Source organism: Poecilia reticulata, chromosome 17 (assembly GCF_904066995.2).
Source record: "Poecilia reticulata chromosome 17, P_reticulata-male-v2, whole genome shotgun sequence".
NCBI lineage: Eukaryota > Metazoa > Chordata > Actinopteri > Cyprinodontiformes > Poeciliidae > Poecilia > Poecilia reticulata.
In genome coordinates, this window is record NC_088846.1 from 3,916,920 (window position 1) to 3,935,338 (window position 18,419).

The window sequence follows — 18,419 nt, forward strand, 5'->3', positions numbered from 1 at the left end:
TTTAAATAGATCAGACTTTTTATTAGCCTCATTTATTCACTGTAAAAATAAAAACAAACGAGAAAAACCGTTAAATGCTTATTTTTCATCAACGCCACAATTAATGTTACACCTGTTATCAACATACATGAGGCCCAACAGATTTACTTTCAGAAGTGGATTATGGATGTTGCTATGATGCACTATTTTACATACATTTACAAAACTTGCTTCATGTGTTTAATCCAAATGTTATGGACGAGACGACAGAAAAGAAAAGAAGAAACGTAGAGAAAATGTTTAAAGGGAAAGAAGGATGAGAGAACGCATCACCACCTCAGCAGTCCGCGCCTACACCTGCAGAAAGAGAGAAAACTGGACGTGTTTAAGAGAGAAGAAATGTCAGATGTATTTTTTTTTACCTCTTTTAGTGGAATATGCTTATAAAGCATACAAAATGAGTAATTATCGGTTATTGGCCATAACCGCAATATTAATATCAGATATTGGTATTGGCCCAAATTTCATATCTGTGCACTTTTACAACTGTTTTTTTTTCACAAATCTTTGCCAATGGTGGAAATTAAATAATCTGTGCATGAAGGCTGTAGTCTGCACTTTGACTTTTTAAAATTACTTTTATTTGGTAAAAATGAAATTCTCACAAAACACACACATTCGTCATTTCTTTAAATGATCGGTTTTTAATCTGATTAAAAATATTTACAATACTTCTTCAGGTCAACTTTTCATCAGTTTGTTGAGGATTTGAAGAGCTGAACCACGCTGAGAAGGTCGTGCTGCTGCAGGCCGAGCTCCTCCATCAGGGTGTTCAAATACTGCACTGACGCCGACACCTCCAGGGCGTCCCGCACCACCGGAGACACGAAGGACAGCCTGGAGACGACAGAACACACACACAGCAGACCGTGGGACCTCATGGCACATCGCTATGCTAACGGATTATACCAGATGGAAAATACAGCTTCAGATTGTAAAATCTATTAGGATTTTTGCCTGTTTTAAAGTAGTTAAAAACCTGTTTCAGAACAACTTCTTTATCACACACACTGTGTGACGTCACCTCTCCTTCCAGTGTAAATAAATATGAGCTTTTATGGAAGGAAAACTAGAAAAAAATAATGACTGAAGTTCTTAAAGAGGTCGAGAGCAATAGAAAGGGGGCGCAGTGGGTCTAGTTTATCATTAAACTGAAAAATCAGCCACACGATCTCTGATCAGTGCATCTGTAGAAATAACAGAGAGAAGATCAGCGGACGCAGTGGGAACATCACACAGAAAGAGAATATAAATAAAGCAGTTGTTTACTCTAACCCAGTGGTCTCAGGCTGCATTCCTGCAACTTTTAGATATACAGCAAAGGTATGAATGAGCATTTATTATTGTTCATCATTTATTGTGATAAATTTGTTATGATAAGAATTTTGTCATGTCAAATTCCAGTTAATGATCTTTAACCTCTCCCAAAATTGTTGGTATTGATGGGATTATTAGTTACACTAATTTCTCCACTAAGTATCAATTAAAAGAAAAAATATATATTTTAAATACAGTTACAGTGTGGAGCTTAGTGATACAAATCACTCTTCTTTATGCGACTGTTTTCCTAAAGGAGAGCATTACATATATATTTTTTAAAAGCAGTACTTGTGTTTATGGAGCTCTGATTGCTTCGCCATGCAGTCACAGTTACCCAAAAAAGAAGGGTAACACTTTATTTGAAGGGGGTGAATAAGACTGTCATGACACTGTCATAAACATGACATAACACCTGTCATAAACATGACATAACACCTGTCATGAACATGAATAAGCCTTCATGAATATTTATGACTGTTGTCATAAAGCATCATTTGGTAAATTATGACACTTTTAATACAACGTTGACATTATTCAAAATGTCTTTGTTATGACAATTTGACATTAACCAAGAAATCATTACTGTTTAAACTTTACCTTTAATAACATAAAGTTACCTACTTTTTAAAGTGCAATCAGTAATACTTTTATAACAAATTTATATCAGTAATGATTTTTTGGTTAATGTCAAATTGTCATAATAAAGACATTTTGAATAATGTCAACTTTGTATTAAACGTGTCATGATTTACCGAATGACGCTTTATGACAACAGTCATAAATATTCATGAAGGCTTATTCATGTTCATGACAGGTGTTATGTCATGTTTATGACAGTGTCATGACAGTCTTATTCATCCCTCTTCAAATAAAGTGTTACCAAAAGGAGTAATAAATAATTTTTATTGTCACTTTTATTGTTATGATCATATTACCACAAATTATTGTGATAAAACCTAAAGTCCATATCGAATACCACTAAAACACATGAAAGATTGTATTTTTAAAATGACAAAATGGAAATCATCAAATCCTTCCCCTTGAAGTCTTGTTCCTAAGCTCCGCCCCCTCCTCCCTACCTGTTGTCTCTCCTGGACTGGAGCGGCTCTGCCGGTTAATCTCCGGTTCAACTCAGGGTCTAGTGTTGCAGCTACGGGGGGGGAGGCGGGTATCTATTATTCAGCTGGCCCAAACAATAGAGGCCAGACGAGCTCCACAGCTGCCACGCAGTGGACAGATAAGACAGCACAACAAATTATTCATGATGGAGGAATGGAAGGATGGAGTGGAAGACGAGTTCAATGGGAACCGATGAAATCATAGAGCACCGCGGCGACACGGGACGGTCCAGCCACATTTGGTGAACGGCGTTTTAATATAGAGGCTCTTTATGAGTCAATAGCCACTTCAGTCTGAGATATATAGGAGAAAAGTCACATGATGGGGTCAGGCGATTCATTGTTTTAGTGGAACTGCACTATAAAAAGCCGTGATTGGTAGAAGAAAAATGAGAATCAGCTCTAATCGAACCAGAGGTTTACATATGCATAAAGTTAATAACACAGGCGTCCTTCAAAACGCTGGAACACCCAAGTTCATCCAATTTAAGATAACGGCTGAAACGATTAATCGTGATGAAATGATTACAGAAATAACCGGCAACTAATTTAGTAATCGATTAATCGTTAAGTGGAATATACAGACTCAAAAAACAAAAAGGTAATTCACTGAAAAAAAGAACACACAGGGGAAATTAAACCAAAACTGTACAAAATTAAATTAAATTCAGCCAACTATTCCAATTATTAATAGGTTAATCTAATAAAAAAACTGTACTATGCTTTATTGATGTTAAGTCAAGGAGAAAGGTTCTCTCATCCTCTCACATGTTGATGTTGAGAAGATGTTTTAGCTGCAGATTTATCTTTTGCTACAAATGATGAAGAGTTCAAAGGATTGCATGTTAAGCAATAAAATAATTACTTTCTTGTTTAAAAAATTAACTGAATTATTTGTTTAATTGCATCTTTTAATGCATTTTCTATAATGTATGAAAAGACTTATGTGATTTAATAACAAATTGCAGAATGAGCCTAATTTCTCTGCCGATTAATTGATTAATCGTCAGAATAATGGATGTATAATCACCGCTGCGGCCCGATTCAAGAAGTTTTCTGGTGTTAGCGGCTCCTTTCTCCAGCGGGGCCGACGCGCCGTACATATCACACCACGGTTGGTCTCAACAGGGCTTACCCTGAAGGTAAGCACTGAGCAAACAGAGCTGGACCACTGAGGCAGCCATAAATCAGGATCAGGTGAGGCTTTTCCCAGACCGGTCGGGCCTGAGGAGTGTGTGCTGTGTTTAGGTGTGTGTGTTTCGTTTGACAAAAGTGTGCCTTCTGTGGTGGATCACGGATCCGGAGACAAGGTAATCAGGCCAAGATAAGGCTGTGTGTACTCAGACGGGAGCAGCACGGAACTGTTCACGCACACACACACACACACACACACACACGCACCTATGTACCATATGGCATGGCCAAAACAATCCTCCGGCTCGTAGCGTCTTGGGTAAAATGAAATGAGAAGCAGCATGTTGTGAACTCACAGATGCAGAAGCACCACGGCTATCAGCGTCCACTCTGGGGTTTTGTGGATGATGTTGGTGTTGCTGAACCTGGAGACAGAAACATAAAGAAGCAGAAGAAACCATAAGATCAGGATAAAAATATGATGCAGCAGAAACACACTCTGTCCAGGTCAGAGCAGCTGACCTTCGTCACATTGCACCTTAAAGCTGCAGTATGTAACTTTTACAGAAAACATGTTTTTACATATTTGTTGACCATTAACAGCGCCAAGCTCCTCCTCCTGGCTCTGATTGGTTGTTTTGGTGCAGCGGTGCATTTCTACAGACGCAATAGTAGCTCAAAGAGGATGTGGAGAAGATCAAACCTTTCACAGATTATCTGGTGACAGTTTTAACAAATATGGAAAAAACATATTGCTTATAAAAGTTACATACTGCAGCTTTAATGTGACTTTCTGCAAACAGAAAGAAAAAAAAATCCTGATGAACACTACCAAACCCACCGCTGTTGGGTTTTTGACAGCTGGACTTCCTGCAGGAAGCTGGACTCTGGAAGTGTTTGCTCTGCTTGGTTAACTTTAAATAGACCATTTCTTGACAAAGTATTCACACCCATTGAATTCTTTAACATTTGAACAGGTGAAGGTGAAAATCAGAAGTTTCTGCATTTTATTGAGATTTTATGTGACAGACCAACACAAGCAAGCACATAGGTGCTGAGTGGAAGGAAAATGATACACAAATAGAAATCAGTGTCACATGCATATTGTATATTCAGTTCTGCTTACTCTGATACCCTAAATAAAATCCAGTGTCACCAGTTGGCTTTAGATATCACCTAATTAGCAAATAATAATAATAATAATAATAATAATAATAATAATAATAATAATAAAAAGAACAGCAGAATGTGAGAATGATTAGACACAATTATGCCTTTTTAAACCAGCAGTTCAGTTTTACTGAACTGGACTGTCGCAGTTTTACCACAACACAAAAAAAATAAATAAACAAAACAAACAGATGTAATCACTTGTGTTTGCAGAAAAAAGTGACATTTCTTGAATTTTAAGTTCCTAAAGAAGAAAGGGTAATAACATGGTATGCTATAAAGTCAAGTTACCCATTTAAACCAAATGTCCTGACATGCCTCAACCTTACCAGTAGAGGGCAGCAAAGTTGAACAAATAAATCCAATAATGTGGAACTGAAGTAAATAACCAATTGATTCCATAATTCAGTTCCATGATTATCCCCATAATTAAACTCCTGTTTTGTTCTTTATTAACCAGAATAATGTGATCCTGGTTTAATTCATGTCTCTGCAGACAGAAGAATAAAGACGTCACACTGGATGAGTCATTGTTCTTAGCTTATGCTTTCCATTAGGTTTTAAAAGCTCTAAATGACCTCTGACCAGCTCAAAATCTAACACACTCAGATGGATCAAAACTGGATTGAAGGCAAACTCTTTGTGAAGGTCCAGACTCACATAAAACATGGGATATCTGGAAAGACCTGAAAACTTGCCTTTATGCACATGCTCTGTAAAGTCTGAGTGGAGATGTTTTAGAAAGAAGAATAAAGAAGAATAAATCCACTAATTGTACCATTTTATAGCACATTAAAGTGACTGTGTTAACTTCAGTTGCAATAAAAATGCTGTATATATCAAATGTGAGTTAAAAGAAATTTAACTCTTTGAAACTGGGACTCTGTCTTTTTAAAAAACTCCTGGTCTTTCTGAAACTCTGCCTTCAGAAAGTCATCACAACATGGCTCCTTTGTTAACCCTTTCACGTTTTCACCAGCGTTACACTGAGAAGTAGCTCATATAATGAGCTCAGCAGATGTGCAGTTTCACCAGGTGATTGCTAATTGCTGCAGGCTAGTCTGAAGGAGCTGAAAGGGGGAGTTGTGAGGAAAAAAATCCCACACATGCTCCAGGAAATAAACCATATTTCTTTCAAATTAATTGAGGCACAAACAGAGAATGGAGGATTCTTCCTCAATTTAAAGCTAAAACCGTAGATTTGCATAAAGGTTTTCACTGAACTTCAAACAGAAATAATCTCCTAATACGTTTGTTCTAAAACTAAAACTCAATTACATGAAGGAAAACTGGAGCATTGTCAGGAGAAGTGTGTATGAGTGTGTGTGGCGCTCCCACCTGAAAGTCCTGACCAGGTTGTTCAGGTCTGTGGAGATGTCACTCATGGTGAGGCCCACCGGACCTACAACGTTCCTGAGACTGTGCAATACATTCTGAGGTTAAAACTAATAAACAATATTAAAAAAAAGATCATGTTCATAGAATACAGTTGTGATAACACACACACACACACACACACACCAGCTGCTGAGTTTCTCCACTGTAATCCGTTTCTGGATGAGGTTCTGAGCCTGGGAATCAATCGGCGGCAAAACTGGATCCTTCGATTCTGTCTCCTGCACAACACACAACATATAGCACTCAGTTCAATCAGATATGCACACACTCACCACATAAAACATACATACAGGCCTGTTGCAATAAACAACAAATCAAAAATGATAAATTAAAACAAGATCAGTAATTTCCATTTGTAAAATTTATCATTTTTCTCTTTTCTCTCTTTCTACCAAAAACCAGATGACAGATAGTCTTCAGTTTGGTCTCACCTAGCCCCATTTGTTTACAGAAACTTCATATTTTATTTGTTGTTTCTGTTGTTTTGTTTATTCATTTTGGATATTTAAAATGTCGTCCAGTTCCAGTGTTATATGTTCATTAGAATAGAAAGTTTATTGATCTTTTGAGTTGTTGAAAATGTGCTATATAAATAAAATTACCTTATCTACCCTTTGAGAATGTGTTTTTGCATCATACCCCCTTTACCAGTAGATGGCTTGAAAATGGTCTCAAACTCAAAGCAACATATAATCATTTATCACATTAACTGGACAATTTGTTGCCCAGCGAAATCTGTTACCATGACAGGTAACAGATTTTTTCTGTCTGAAGGAGCGGAGTGGGGGAGTCATAGGAGACTCGATAGACTGTTTTAGGTCTATTGGAATTACATGAATTATTTCTGAACGACAAAATTATGAAAGATAGATTTTTTTGCATATTTTTTAAAGATGAGTGTTATGGAAATCTGACTTTTTTTGAGATTTGCATACTAAGCCTCAGATATTGTTTTCTGTATCAGAAGTGAAAAAAGTGGGTCGGTGCATCCCCAGTTTATACAGAATGACACAAAGTTCCACCGTGCCGTCTGTGTTCCTCCGCTCACCTTGATGGGCTTCATCTCCTCCTCCTCAGGCAGAATCCACGTCCCTCTGTAAAACTCTGTGACTCTGAGCTGCAGCCGCTCGGTCTCCTTCCGCAGCGTCTCGTAGTCCGGAGCTGCAGCCGACCGCCCCCTGTCCTGCTCTTCGGCGCCTGGCTCCGTCACGTCGTCCTCGTCCTCGAGGTCATCTTCGTCCAGCTCCTCTTCCTGCGTTTCCTTTACGTTGGCGAACGGGGATCCCAGAGAACGGTTGGCTCCGTACAGGAAGCACAGAGTGTCGTCTGTGCACCACTCCTTTAGCGTCCTCTTCAGGCACGCCAGCAGATTGAGCCGCACCGAGTCAGGATTGGCGTTTCCAGAGTGGGTGATCAGGAGACCCCGCAGCCCGGCTGCTCCTCTCTGGCTCATCCCCACCTGGGTGATGCTGAGAGCCGCCAGGTTTGGAGCCCGTTTGCTTCCAGCTGAGGGTTCAGTGTGTGAGTTTACAGGCAGGTCAGAGATGGGATGGACTCTCTCCGACACGCTACACTCATTCAGCTTTGCTGTGGCCTCCTCTACAGGTCTGTCCTCAGGAGACGCATCATCTCCTCCTGCTCTCTTCCTCTCCTCTGGCTCGTCAATCTGTCGCTGCTCGCTCTGCTTCCCGTCTCCGTCTGTGTGTCTGGGCAGGTCAGCCCAGCTCACCTGGGCTCTCCGGCGCTGGGGGACCACGCTGGAGACGAAGTCCTGCTCCTGTTCGCTGTCGCTGCTCTGGCTGAGGTCACTTCCTGCGGCGCTGCGCTCGGAGGCAGGAGGGTCCTGAGGCGGGGCAGCCAGGGGGTCCTCGATGTCCTCCTCTTTGAGGCGCCTCTCGGACAGCAGCACCTCCTCACCAGAACTCCCACTGGACAGACACACACCTTCAGTCTACTTAAAACCTCGACTCAAATCGATGCAAAAACTGATTTTCAGGTGTATTTTCAATTGAAGAAAATAAAAGACATTTATCCTTAATAACTATTAGTGCACCAATTTTCTTCATTTTGGCCCGTCAGCAGATTCTTAGATGTGAAGGAGGAGGAGTGAATGATTCAATACAATGTGGGTTTCCTTGGAAATGTTTTAATCTACTTTGAACAATGAATTGATATCTAGGATCAATTAGAATGTCTGTGTGATTGAACTGGAAAGACTTTTTAGACTTGAGACAACACCTGTTGTCAGTTGGCCCGATATAGACAAATGAAATTGAAACAGATCTCATCTAACTCTGCAAAGGTCTGAAAAGAACATTCTAAATTCAAGTATATTTGAGAGAACTACTTCATGTGCAGTTTGTATCACTTGATGGGTTTTGTTCAGTGGTTTTCTATCAAATATGATTGGAATATTGCAGGTGCATGGCGACATTATGACACCCGACAGTGTCAGCAGGTTAGGCGTTTTAGAAAACTCCATTTAGTGCAATCCTAGTTTTTATTGGCTTTAGTTCATCAGCTGCTTCAAATTGTTAAAATTGATATTCAATATGTGTCCAAATATATCAAAAATACTCATAGGTAATTTTTTTTTTCACATGACTAGCTCACTGTGTGGAAATCTTTAAGCAGCAGTACATACCCCTCTCCTTTCTTCAGCAACCTCACCTCTGGGGGACTGCTGAGAGACATAAAGCAAACAGAATGCTTTTTATATTCCAAGATGACTTCCTGAGAACAGAGAAAAGAAAGAAGCTGCTCACCTTTCATGCTGCCTGAGCCAAAGAGGCGTCTTCGATATCTGCAGCTCATAGTGTTTGGAAGCCTTGTAGCAGAAGTTGCTGCAAAAACACTAGACACAAACAACAGGAGTGCAGCTTTTCAAATATTTCTCTGAAAAAAATGACCCGATAGTGGTAAAGAAAAATAAAAAGAACTCACCTTCCGCTCTGTGATGTCATAAACCCGGTTTGTTTTGGTAGATATTTTAAACCGTTGGTTTGGGATCTAGAGATTGAACAGTGTAGATGAGTCACGACAAAGTGAATCTGAACTTTTTAAAATGTGAGAGTTGTAGTTCGTTCACAGGTCCGGGCAGACCAGCCTAAGAGTTCTACCTTGCCCAGTTTGTTTGGACATGCAGGATAACCACAGAGTTTGGCGATGAATCTCTCCTCCACAGTGTCTTTGTAGTTAGCAGGAGTTATGAGCTTGGCCTGTGAGGAAGAGAGAAAGAAAGTGAAACATGACATTTTTCATTTATTTGTTTAATTTTTGTATTTATTTTTCAAAAGTGGAACTTCCACATTTCTAAATCTGAATTGTTGATCCTATTACATCTCATTCAAGCATAAGAGGATGACGCAATCAGCAGCTGTTTGCAGTAGATATAGATTTAGTTGGTACACGTTTGATTGGTACTGCGTGACATGAAGTAACAGCCATCACCATTGATAATGATGCTATGAAGATGCTTCACTTTATCACTGAATAAAGTATTATTGAGCTGAACCATTTCAGTCAAATACAACAAAAACAACATGGCTGCCCTGATTTTTAGAAATTAGCATAAGGCACATAGAATTAAAAACATCGGTGGAGCAGTTTGTCCTGACAGCCCATGTTGCCTGTTAATTCATACCAAAGTTTTTTTTACTGTTAATGTATTTTACAATGACAGAATGCTTAAGATATTATATGAAATACCTTATGCCACTTTTTTCACGTAGAACAAAAAAGCTGAATAAATATCCACAAATAGTGGACAGCCCAGATTCATTGAATGATGTTGTCTCATATTCCTCAGACATATACAGTGAAATATAAATCAATATAAAGAAAGTAAGATCAGCTACATACACAGTCAATCAGGAAGTCTTCAGCCACGCTGTCCTCTAGGAGGCGCTCCACTACCTTAAGGGCTCTCCTCTCCAGCTCCAGCTTCTCCCTCAGCCTCTCCTTCACCTCCTCTCTCCTGATAAATAAAGCACAAGTTGACATTTCCCAAATACTGTCTGAGCCGTGAGCCCGAAAGGCTTACTAGCGTAAATTGTTTTCACACCTCCTCGCTTCTTCTTCTGCGGTCCGTACTTTGACACATTTCCCACCTGTTAGGCAAACCAGAAGAGAGTTTAATATAATTTTCTCTGGTTTCATTTTCTTCACCAACAGACCTGATGCGTCCTGGCCATAAAAACACAGCTGGGGTAAAATAGTCTGGCTTTCCAAAGATGGAGTTTCATTTGACACAAAGTTTTTTAAAAGCACACTAAGAAATAAGCACAAATTCTGCTCTGGGTTTATTTGCACCAATGGCATCACAACAGGCAGCTAATTCTACTTGTAGTCAAAAGTCAGAGCTTCCAAGTTACCAATCAGAAATGCAAGATCTACCTCTGAAATATGAAAATTATCTGTGACATTTGGGGATCTCGCACAATATGGCTGCTGAATAAATTTGTATTGCATTAAAACAGCAGCACATATAGAACTGTAAACATGTTTGTTCAGTGTTAGCAACTCAACAATTAGCCAAACACAGTTTCTCAACGGACACAAATAACAGGTTCAACTTGGAAGCGATGGGATTTCCAGACAAATAGAATGAAGCGCTACTATGGCGCTATGATGTTTGAGAGAAGCCGCCTATTTTCTAAACATTAGTTTAGAAAATTCTAATTCAAATATTTTGCTGTCATACACAGCTCAACGTCTTTGAAGGTAACATTTGATGAGAACCTCCAAATAAATAGTGAAAAACATCCCAGGAAAACACAAATGACTTCTTCTGAATTACTCCATCAACTGCTGTATACCTTGTGTGATGTCACTACAGCCCACGAACGCTTGTTTTGGGGAGCCATTACTTTTAATTAAAATTACATTTAATAAATAGAAACACTAACTGAAATTTTCCACAGATGACAAACTATATCTAAAGAGAAATTAACTGAAGTTACAATAAAGTCGGGCACGTAGCTTTAAGTAGCACACAAAGAAGCTAAAAATGGCGGTTACATTCATGTTTGTTTCAGCCGGACAGTAAACTGCTCTTCTGTTAGCTTGTTAGCAGCCATAACAAAGCTGCTCTTCAGGTAACAGCCTGAAAATTGGACCTTTTTTGGAGCTTTTAGCAGAACCTCCTCTCCTCCTCCTCTCTTCTGTCTCCATGCTGCTTGTTTTCTCTCCGTTCAACTCTGACCTCGTGACGTACCCATTGTACGGCAGCCGGTACGGCCGTACCAGTTATTCACGCTGTATTCGGAAAGTATTTAAGCGTGTGTTTTTGTTTGCAACCGGGCTATTTGAGGGCATGAAGACAAGGTGTGTGACTCTATTTTCTCTGTAATGTACGCTTGTTTTGTCCACCGAGGCGTCTTCGCTTCTCCCTGAGTTCAGATCATTCAGAATCAGGACTAGCATCTAGTTTGCTGGAAGCTGCGGGGATTCACTGCTTACCGTAGCCTTAAATAACCTCTTATTTGTATGTGTGGATTACACGGTCGCCTTGTGCGCGGCGGTTTAATTAATTAATTATTAATTCTGCCCTTTTTTTTTTTTTTTGAAGGATTACTTGGTGAAGATCCAGCCCATGTGAGGACAGCAGAGATGGCTCTGGAGCAGCTCAGTGATGTGGTCCAGAGATGTGTAAGTGCTACTCATGTCCATCCAAACACGCTTTATTGATTTAGTTTCCAAACACCACATATTCTGGGTTTTTGTGTTTTCCTCTGACGCAGCCCTCAGCCAAGATCCCCCTCCTTGTCTGAGGCAGAAGCTCCTAAAGGGTGTGAAATTCTTTGTTCTTCCAGAACATTCTTCCTGTCCTCTAGGAGAGAAGAGGCTTAAATGTATTATGAGGGTTAATGTCAGTTTGTGTGATTTAAAAAAATTAAATAAAATAAAAAAATCCCAGGTGTAGCAGACAAAGTGAAGGGCAGTTGTTCCTCTCGATCATCTGGTTCAACCTTACAGGTACAAGATCTAAGGAAGCAAATTATTTGATTTATTTCAATTGAAATAAGAAAACACAACAAAAAGGAGTAGGCAAAGTAAAAAAAGTGTTTTCATTACCCCTTTTTGCAATATATAACAATAATTTATAAGTACATATATATATATATATCATTGACATATTTGATACAATTCAGATTAAGAATGTACCAATTTGAAAAATTTGGACAATGCCAATATTTGATATTACTGCAAATATGCCCGATAACCAATATTTGCCTGAATAATATATTTCTCCACCATTGTGACTCTTAAAAAATTGCTGACATTGCTTTTGTGCTTCAGTCAGACCCGCTGACTGAAGCACAAATCAGGGCTTCAGTCGCGTCATTACCATCACACGATGAAACGTAAAGAGATGGAAACAAACATCAGTTAACATTTGCCCAGATTTACTTATACTTTACTGATACTAATATATTAAAAAATGACTAATTTTGGCCAATACCGATGTTGATGTCTATATATCACGAATCCCTAATTCAGATTACATCAACTGTGTAATATCTTTCACATCGGTGCACCGATACTTTTGTAGGAATCGGTCCACTAAATAGCTTGACAGGAGACATTTGCTCACATTTTCTTCCTTCGTAATTGCCTCCAATAGACATCTTTACCTCTTTGTGTGTTCTCTAAACAGCAGGCACTCCCAGATGACAGCTACAGCCCCGAGGATCACGATGTATTCACTATCGCGGGACGGAGCTGCATCGAGGAGGGACACGGCCCGCAGGTCCTCAGCATCGTCCTGGATGAAAAGAATCAGGTGCGTTTCTTAGCGAAGACGTCGGTGACGTGCGGTTCTCTCTGCCATCCCTGACGCTGCCTTTAACACCGACCTGCAGAACGTGGTGAGGAGTATGGGCTGGAACCTGCTGCCGCCGCTGGTTCAGGTGCTGCTGAGGAAAGACGACAAACATCTCCCTCAGTGCCTGGCCATTTTTAACCATCTGTTAGAGGTCTGACCAAACCTTTGCATTCATACTGTCACTACGGGTCTGGAGCCTGAGTTTGTAAACGTTTTGTCTCCTCTGGTTTTGCAGACCTGCCGGCCCAAAGAGTTGCTGATTGGCCTTCTGGAGCTGCTGGAACATGACGACGCCGACAGAATCGCCGAAAGTCTCCATCTGCTTCTGAACCCGCTACAGAAAGGTGAGCTGTACCTTTAAGAATCTCACAAAAACAGACTCAGAAATTCAGTTTCTCGCAAAATTATTCATACCTCCTTTTTCTCATTTTGTCACATTACAATTCCATACATCAATGTAATTTATTCAAGTCAAGTTTATTCATACCACTGACATGTTGATTATTTTTTGGATTAACTTATTAATAATTGGATACCATAAGGTCTTTAATAGGAACTTTTATTTACAGGATTTGAACCTAAAACTATGACACTTGAGTTTTTATACGAAAGTTTTGTTTAATCTTAAATTCAAAATGTATGGGTTTTTTGTACAGTAATTGATTACTGAGTTGGTCAGTGATGATTTCAAAAATCGATTAATCTGAATAATCCGTCTCAGTCGTTGTAGAAAGTGAAGAACTGAGAGGCGTTTGAATACTTTCCCAATCACATCAGCTCAGTTTCCACCACCTGCTCTGCCCCCCTTCAGTGCTGCTGCGCCTGGGCGACCGGAAGGCGTCCTCCCTGGGTATGACCCTGTCCTCCGTCCTGGACCAGCTGGCCAAGCTGCCCGTCTCCGACACCAAGGAGCAAGAAGAGGACGACGTCTTTTCGCTCGGCCGCTGCTGCGCCGACCTCGCGCGGTTTGTCAGGCCCTTTGCGCAGGAGGCGAGGCTGAATCAGAGCAGTGGGAATCAACTGCGGAAATCCCACAAAACAGCGGGTGGACAGGAGGAGGGAGCAGAGGATGAGCTGCGGACAGAACTCCTGAAGTTGTGAGTGGCAGACAGAAAGCTTGACGTTTCCCTGTTAGTTTAGAGCTGTTTAAAAAACGGTGTGATCGAACGTCTGTGTCTCTGTAGCTGCATGAAGACCCTGAGCCAGCCTCTGCTGGACATACAGATCTGGGATCCAGACACACTGCCACTGTCTCCACTCCGGACTTTTGCTGCAGAGATTCTGGTACGGATTGTAAACCCTGCATGCTTGCAGCGTGGTGTGGTGTTTGAGCTGTGAACCTGTGGTTCTCTGTGGTTCTGTAGGACATTCTGGGCACCGTCGGAGAGTCTCTCCCAGGTCTGGTGTTCCACCCACTGCTTAAGAAGAAAGAGGTTCCGGGCTTCCTGGAGGAGGAGGTCCGTTATCCCAAAAATTCCCTGGCCTGCTTGGCACACCTGGTTTTCGTCCATCACCTGGCGGCCGATACTTTCCCCAGTGTTTTCAGGTAGCGCAGGGGAACCAGAAAGTACTGGACGAACAGCCACATCTCCTTAAACATTGACTGTTTTTGTAACAATTATTGCGATAATATTTTGGGTGTAAATGTAAAATTAACTCTCACGCCTCTCCATTCTCTCTCCACAGCCCCGTCTTCTGTCTGCGCTGCAACATGGAGCACATTTCCATTCTTCTGTCCCGGTAAGGAACCTGCTCCTCCCTATAGAAGTTTCTAAACCCTTTCAGGTTTTTAGCTGCTGCCCCCGCCGCAGAGTTTCTGTCTGACTGAGGTCTGCATTTGCGTATATGCATTAGTTTATATGGTAAATGTTGTTTCTAGAATCCTGGTTGATGTTCTTCCTTTAAAATAATACACCCACCACAAAGTGTTAATTTTTTAGCAAGGCAACTTTTAAAAAGGAGAGCGGGGTTCAAATAATGATTTGCCTTAGTGTAGGGGCGCACCGACTGGAGTTTTCTGGGCTGGTCACCGATCTTCAGATAGCCTGACCTGCTGATCCCGATTTCGGACGATACCAATTTATTTTTTGGGGGCTGATTGCCCAGAATAAAAGAATTAAGTGCTGATTTATGGGCTAGTTGAGGCTGAGGGTATAAATAAGAAAGGACTTGAGTCACACCTGTTCATCTTTGGCACTTGTGATTCTGTTTCTCTAGAACTGAGACCTCCAGGCTACAGAAAGGACTGGTAAGATAAACTGAATCTCACTTTTTTTTTTTTCTAAATAGATATTTGCTGATCAGATTTTTTAGAACTGTTTTTACTGCATTTAGGCAGTGGTCTGCACTGTTTAGGACTGTCTCATTCATTTCCTAGTAAAATTCATTGAAGTCTGTGGTCTAATGAGACTAAAAGTGTGTTGGAAAACCTTTGCTAGGTAGGGCTGTGATTTCTGTGTTTCTCCATCCTTACAGGAGCTGTATGAGAAGAGTCTGGTGCGGGTGGAGGATGGCAGTCTGCCAGCGGATCTGCTCGAGATCAGAACCTTCCTCACCGTCCCTCAGGTGACCGCAGTTCATTATAAGTCTCCTTTAACCCTCTTCAGTACGTTTCAAGCAGTTTTCTGCACACTAATAACATTTGTCTTCTTTTCAGAACTTAGTAAAGGTCATGACGATTTGCCCCAAGCATGATCTGGTAGGACCTCTGGCCATTTTTAAACATTTTTTACTTTAGATTCAATTTGGATGATCGCCACAGTTTGTGTGAAGAAACGACCTGCTGGTTTTTGTGTTTGTCGTTTGGCTGCAGAGGACTAAAGGACTGAAGGTGTTCCAGCTCAGCATCGATAAGTTCAACACTGAAGCCAAGTACAGATTTTTCCAGTAAGCTCCGCATTCCCCCCACAGAGACTACACAAATGTTTTCCTGTCACCGTCTATTAAATTTGTTGCTATTCCCCGTCTCAGATACATGCTCAGGACTAGCAACCACTCGGGAGTAGAAGGCTACATCATTAAAAACATCAAGAATCAGATCGATGCAGCTCTGCAGGTAAAGTGGCCTCTGAGGCTGACTGCTCCTGCTGTTTTGTGCTGCAGCGGAGAGCCAACCTGCAGCGTCTCTCTCACTTTGTGTCTGCAGCCGGGTAACGGTAACATCTGGTTTGAGGGAGTTCACCTGCTGCCTTTGCTGCGCAAGGTATTTAGTCTTCCAGACGGCCCAGAGACGGATCTCCTGCACTACCTGGACAGGTACGCACACACAGACTTTAATTCTAGATTGTTCTAAAGGATGGAAAGGGAAGATAGGAGAGAAATTCTATTCTATTATATTAAGGAAAAAAAACATGTTACAGACTTCAAAGGACTGGAAAGAGTCTTTTGAACTGTTTCCAGTTCATAACAGTTGAACTGGAAACAGAGGTCAGAGGTCGGCCTTCCATCAGAATGACAACCCAAAACATGCAGTGACAGGTGTCTCTCAAAAAGTAATAAAACATAAAATAACCTGTTTTCTTTTAAATTGATATATATTTTTTTTCACATTTTATTAGAGATTTGCATGTTGATCATTATTTACAATTTCATTAACCAGCAGGTGAAAATCTCTATTGGTATTACAGCAGACTTCTTATAATGGCTAAACCAGCTTTTTGCACGTTTCCACCAAAAGTTTTGACTGTTTGGATACTGGAAGGTCTCCTTGCCATCACCCTAATCTTTACCTTCCCCTCAAATTCCCCAAGAGATTCTTACGCATATTATTTTTAGGGATGTACGGAGTATTGACACCAACATCAGTATTGGCTGATATTAGCCATTTTTAACAGATCTGTGTCAGTCTGATATGTAAAGCTGGGTCAATATGATAAAAATAAAATAAAATAAAAAAACATTAAATTTTTGTTTCCATAAAAAAATTTTTCCATGTTGTTGCTGTTTGGAAGGGGAAGTTGGTCATGTAGTGATGGAGCACTGACTGAATTTTGACATTTGACTGAACTGGTGTCAACAGTGTGGTTCTTCTACCAGATATTAATACCAGATATTGATACTGGCCAAAATTTATTTTTATTAATTTCTTTCCTGCAGAGTCATGGAGTCTCTGAACCTGCTGCGCTACCTGGTCATCAGAGACAAAGTAACAGAGAACCAGGTGAGTGCAGATAGCAGTCTGGCAGCGGGAGGAGACCCTATGGTCTCGTGCTACTAAAAACAGAAAAGGAACCTTAAACATTTGATTTATATTTTCTTATGTGCATGTTTCAAATTTGTAAAGTGTAGCGGGTCGCTCACATTTTGCCATCTTGCAGACCGGCATCTGGACCGAGTTGTATAAAATAGAAGATACGTTCCTGAAGCCTCTGCGTGTCGGCGTGAACATGTCGAGAGCCCACTATGAGAGGGAGCTGCAGGACACCAGGGAGAAGAAAAAGAAAAACGCCAAAGGTCACAGTCAGCAAAAACATTTCCCTCCAGCCTACCAGAGACGGCTTGTTTTTCTAACGGCACGTCGGCATGTTTTTCCACAGAGGAGTCGGTGCTGTCTGTATCTGTTGGTGGGGAGAAGCTGCCAAAAATGACATCAGAATCTCAGATTCAGGTCAGTTAGGCCATCGCTTCCAAACGAAAAAACAACCAAGCTGGACAATTACATGTGATTGAATCTGACTGGTTTGTTTCAGGCTCTGCACTCAGCGCTCCACACATTCGACATGATCGAGAGCGTGTTGGTGCGGATAGAGGAGCTGGTGGAGGTGAAGGACGGCCTGGAAACTGCAGGAGAGCCTCAACTTCTCAGGGCCTAACAAAACAAAAGGGGGCGGGGCCTAATATGTAAATGTATTATTTCAAACCCTTCGACTGTTTCTCCTCCCCATTTCAGATAAGATTTTCTATGATGAAAGTGTCAGCTCTTGTACCTTGTGTATATTCTGATAGAGCTGTAACTGATAATAAAAAACAAAGTTTCATACATTTGACTCAAATCTGTGGTTTTATTACTATGTGATAAATTCATCATTTTTATACATACATCAGCAAAGTCTGAAGATGTTTCCATTAGGCCTAGTGAGTTTTATGTCATTAAAAACAGTCTTGTTTTGATATTTACTTAAATTTATTATGAATGTCAATTCATGTTCATTCAACAGACTCTAGGGTTACTTTTGGAGTACTACAGGGTTCTTGTGATATATATTGTATAGATAAATAAATTCAGTAAGGTAGATTACAGGAATGTCTTGGTAAAAAAAAAAAAAAACTTGGATGACTCAATTTGTTGCTTTTAAATTCAGACAAGACAAAAGTTGACATTTTTGGACCAATCAGCAACAAATCCAGAGACTGTTTTTTAGGAGACAGCAGATCTGTCCCGCTCACTATTCGATCTCCTGACGTGGGTCATGTGT

The 18,419-nt window shown here is 40.6% G+C and overlaps 2 protein-coding genes across 3 annotated transcripts; one reads left to right on the plus strand and one right to left on the minus strand.

Moving 5' to 3' along the window:
- Positions 1-660: 660 nt before the first annotated feature.
- rpap2 (RNA polymerase II associated protein 2) lies at positions 661-11,434 on the minus strand. 2 transcript variants are annotated; one of them, XM_017309978.2, is made up of 12 exons: positions 11,297-11,434; positions 10,243-10,288; positions 10,041-10,155; positions 9,299-9,397; positions 9,123-9,188; positions 8,945-9,033; positions 8,824-8,859; positions 7,228-8,107; positions 6,303-6,397; positions 6,120-6,200; positions 3,968-4,036; positions 661-876 (listed from the first exon to the last, which is right to left on the minus strand). In XM_017309978.2, exons 1-12 carry the CDS (start codon positions 11,349-11,351, stop codon positions 732-734), a joined length of 1,776 nt encoding a protein of 591 aa, XP_017165467.2. In that variant the 5' UTR covers positions 11,352-11,434; the 3' UTR covers positions 661-731. The 2 variants fall into 2 exon arrangements, with proteins under 2 accessions (XP_017165467.2, XP_017165466.2); XM_017309977.2 differs by having other exon boundaries at positions 8,824-8,862.
- Positions 11,370-17,983, plus strand: glmna (glomulin, FKBP associated protein a). Its single transcript, XM_008433364.3, has 19 exons — positions 11,370-11,504; positions 11,749-11,828; positions 12,838-12,963; positions 13,043-13,156; positions 13,241-13,349; positions 13,817-14,102; positions 14,190-14,289; positions 14,370-14,551; positions 14,692-14,745; positions 15,223-15,253; positions 15,481-15,570; positions 15,662-15,703; positions 15,818-15,891; positions 15,976-16,060; positions 16,151-16,260; positions 17,101-17,164; positions 17,322-17,457; positions 17,541-17,611; positions 17,694-17,983. Exons 2-19 carry the CDS (start codon positions 11,790-11,792, stop codon positions 17,814-17,816), a joined length of 1,836 nt encoding a protein of 611 aa, XP_008431586.1. The 5' UTR covers positions 11,370-11,504; positions 11,749-11,789; the 3' UTR covers positions 17,817-17,983.
- Positions 17,984-18,419: the final 436 nt, after the last annotated feature.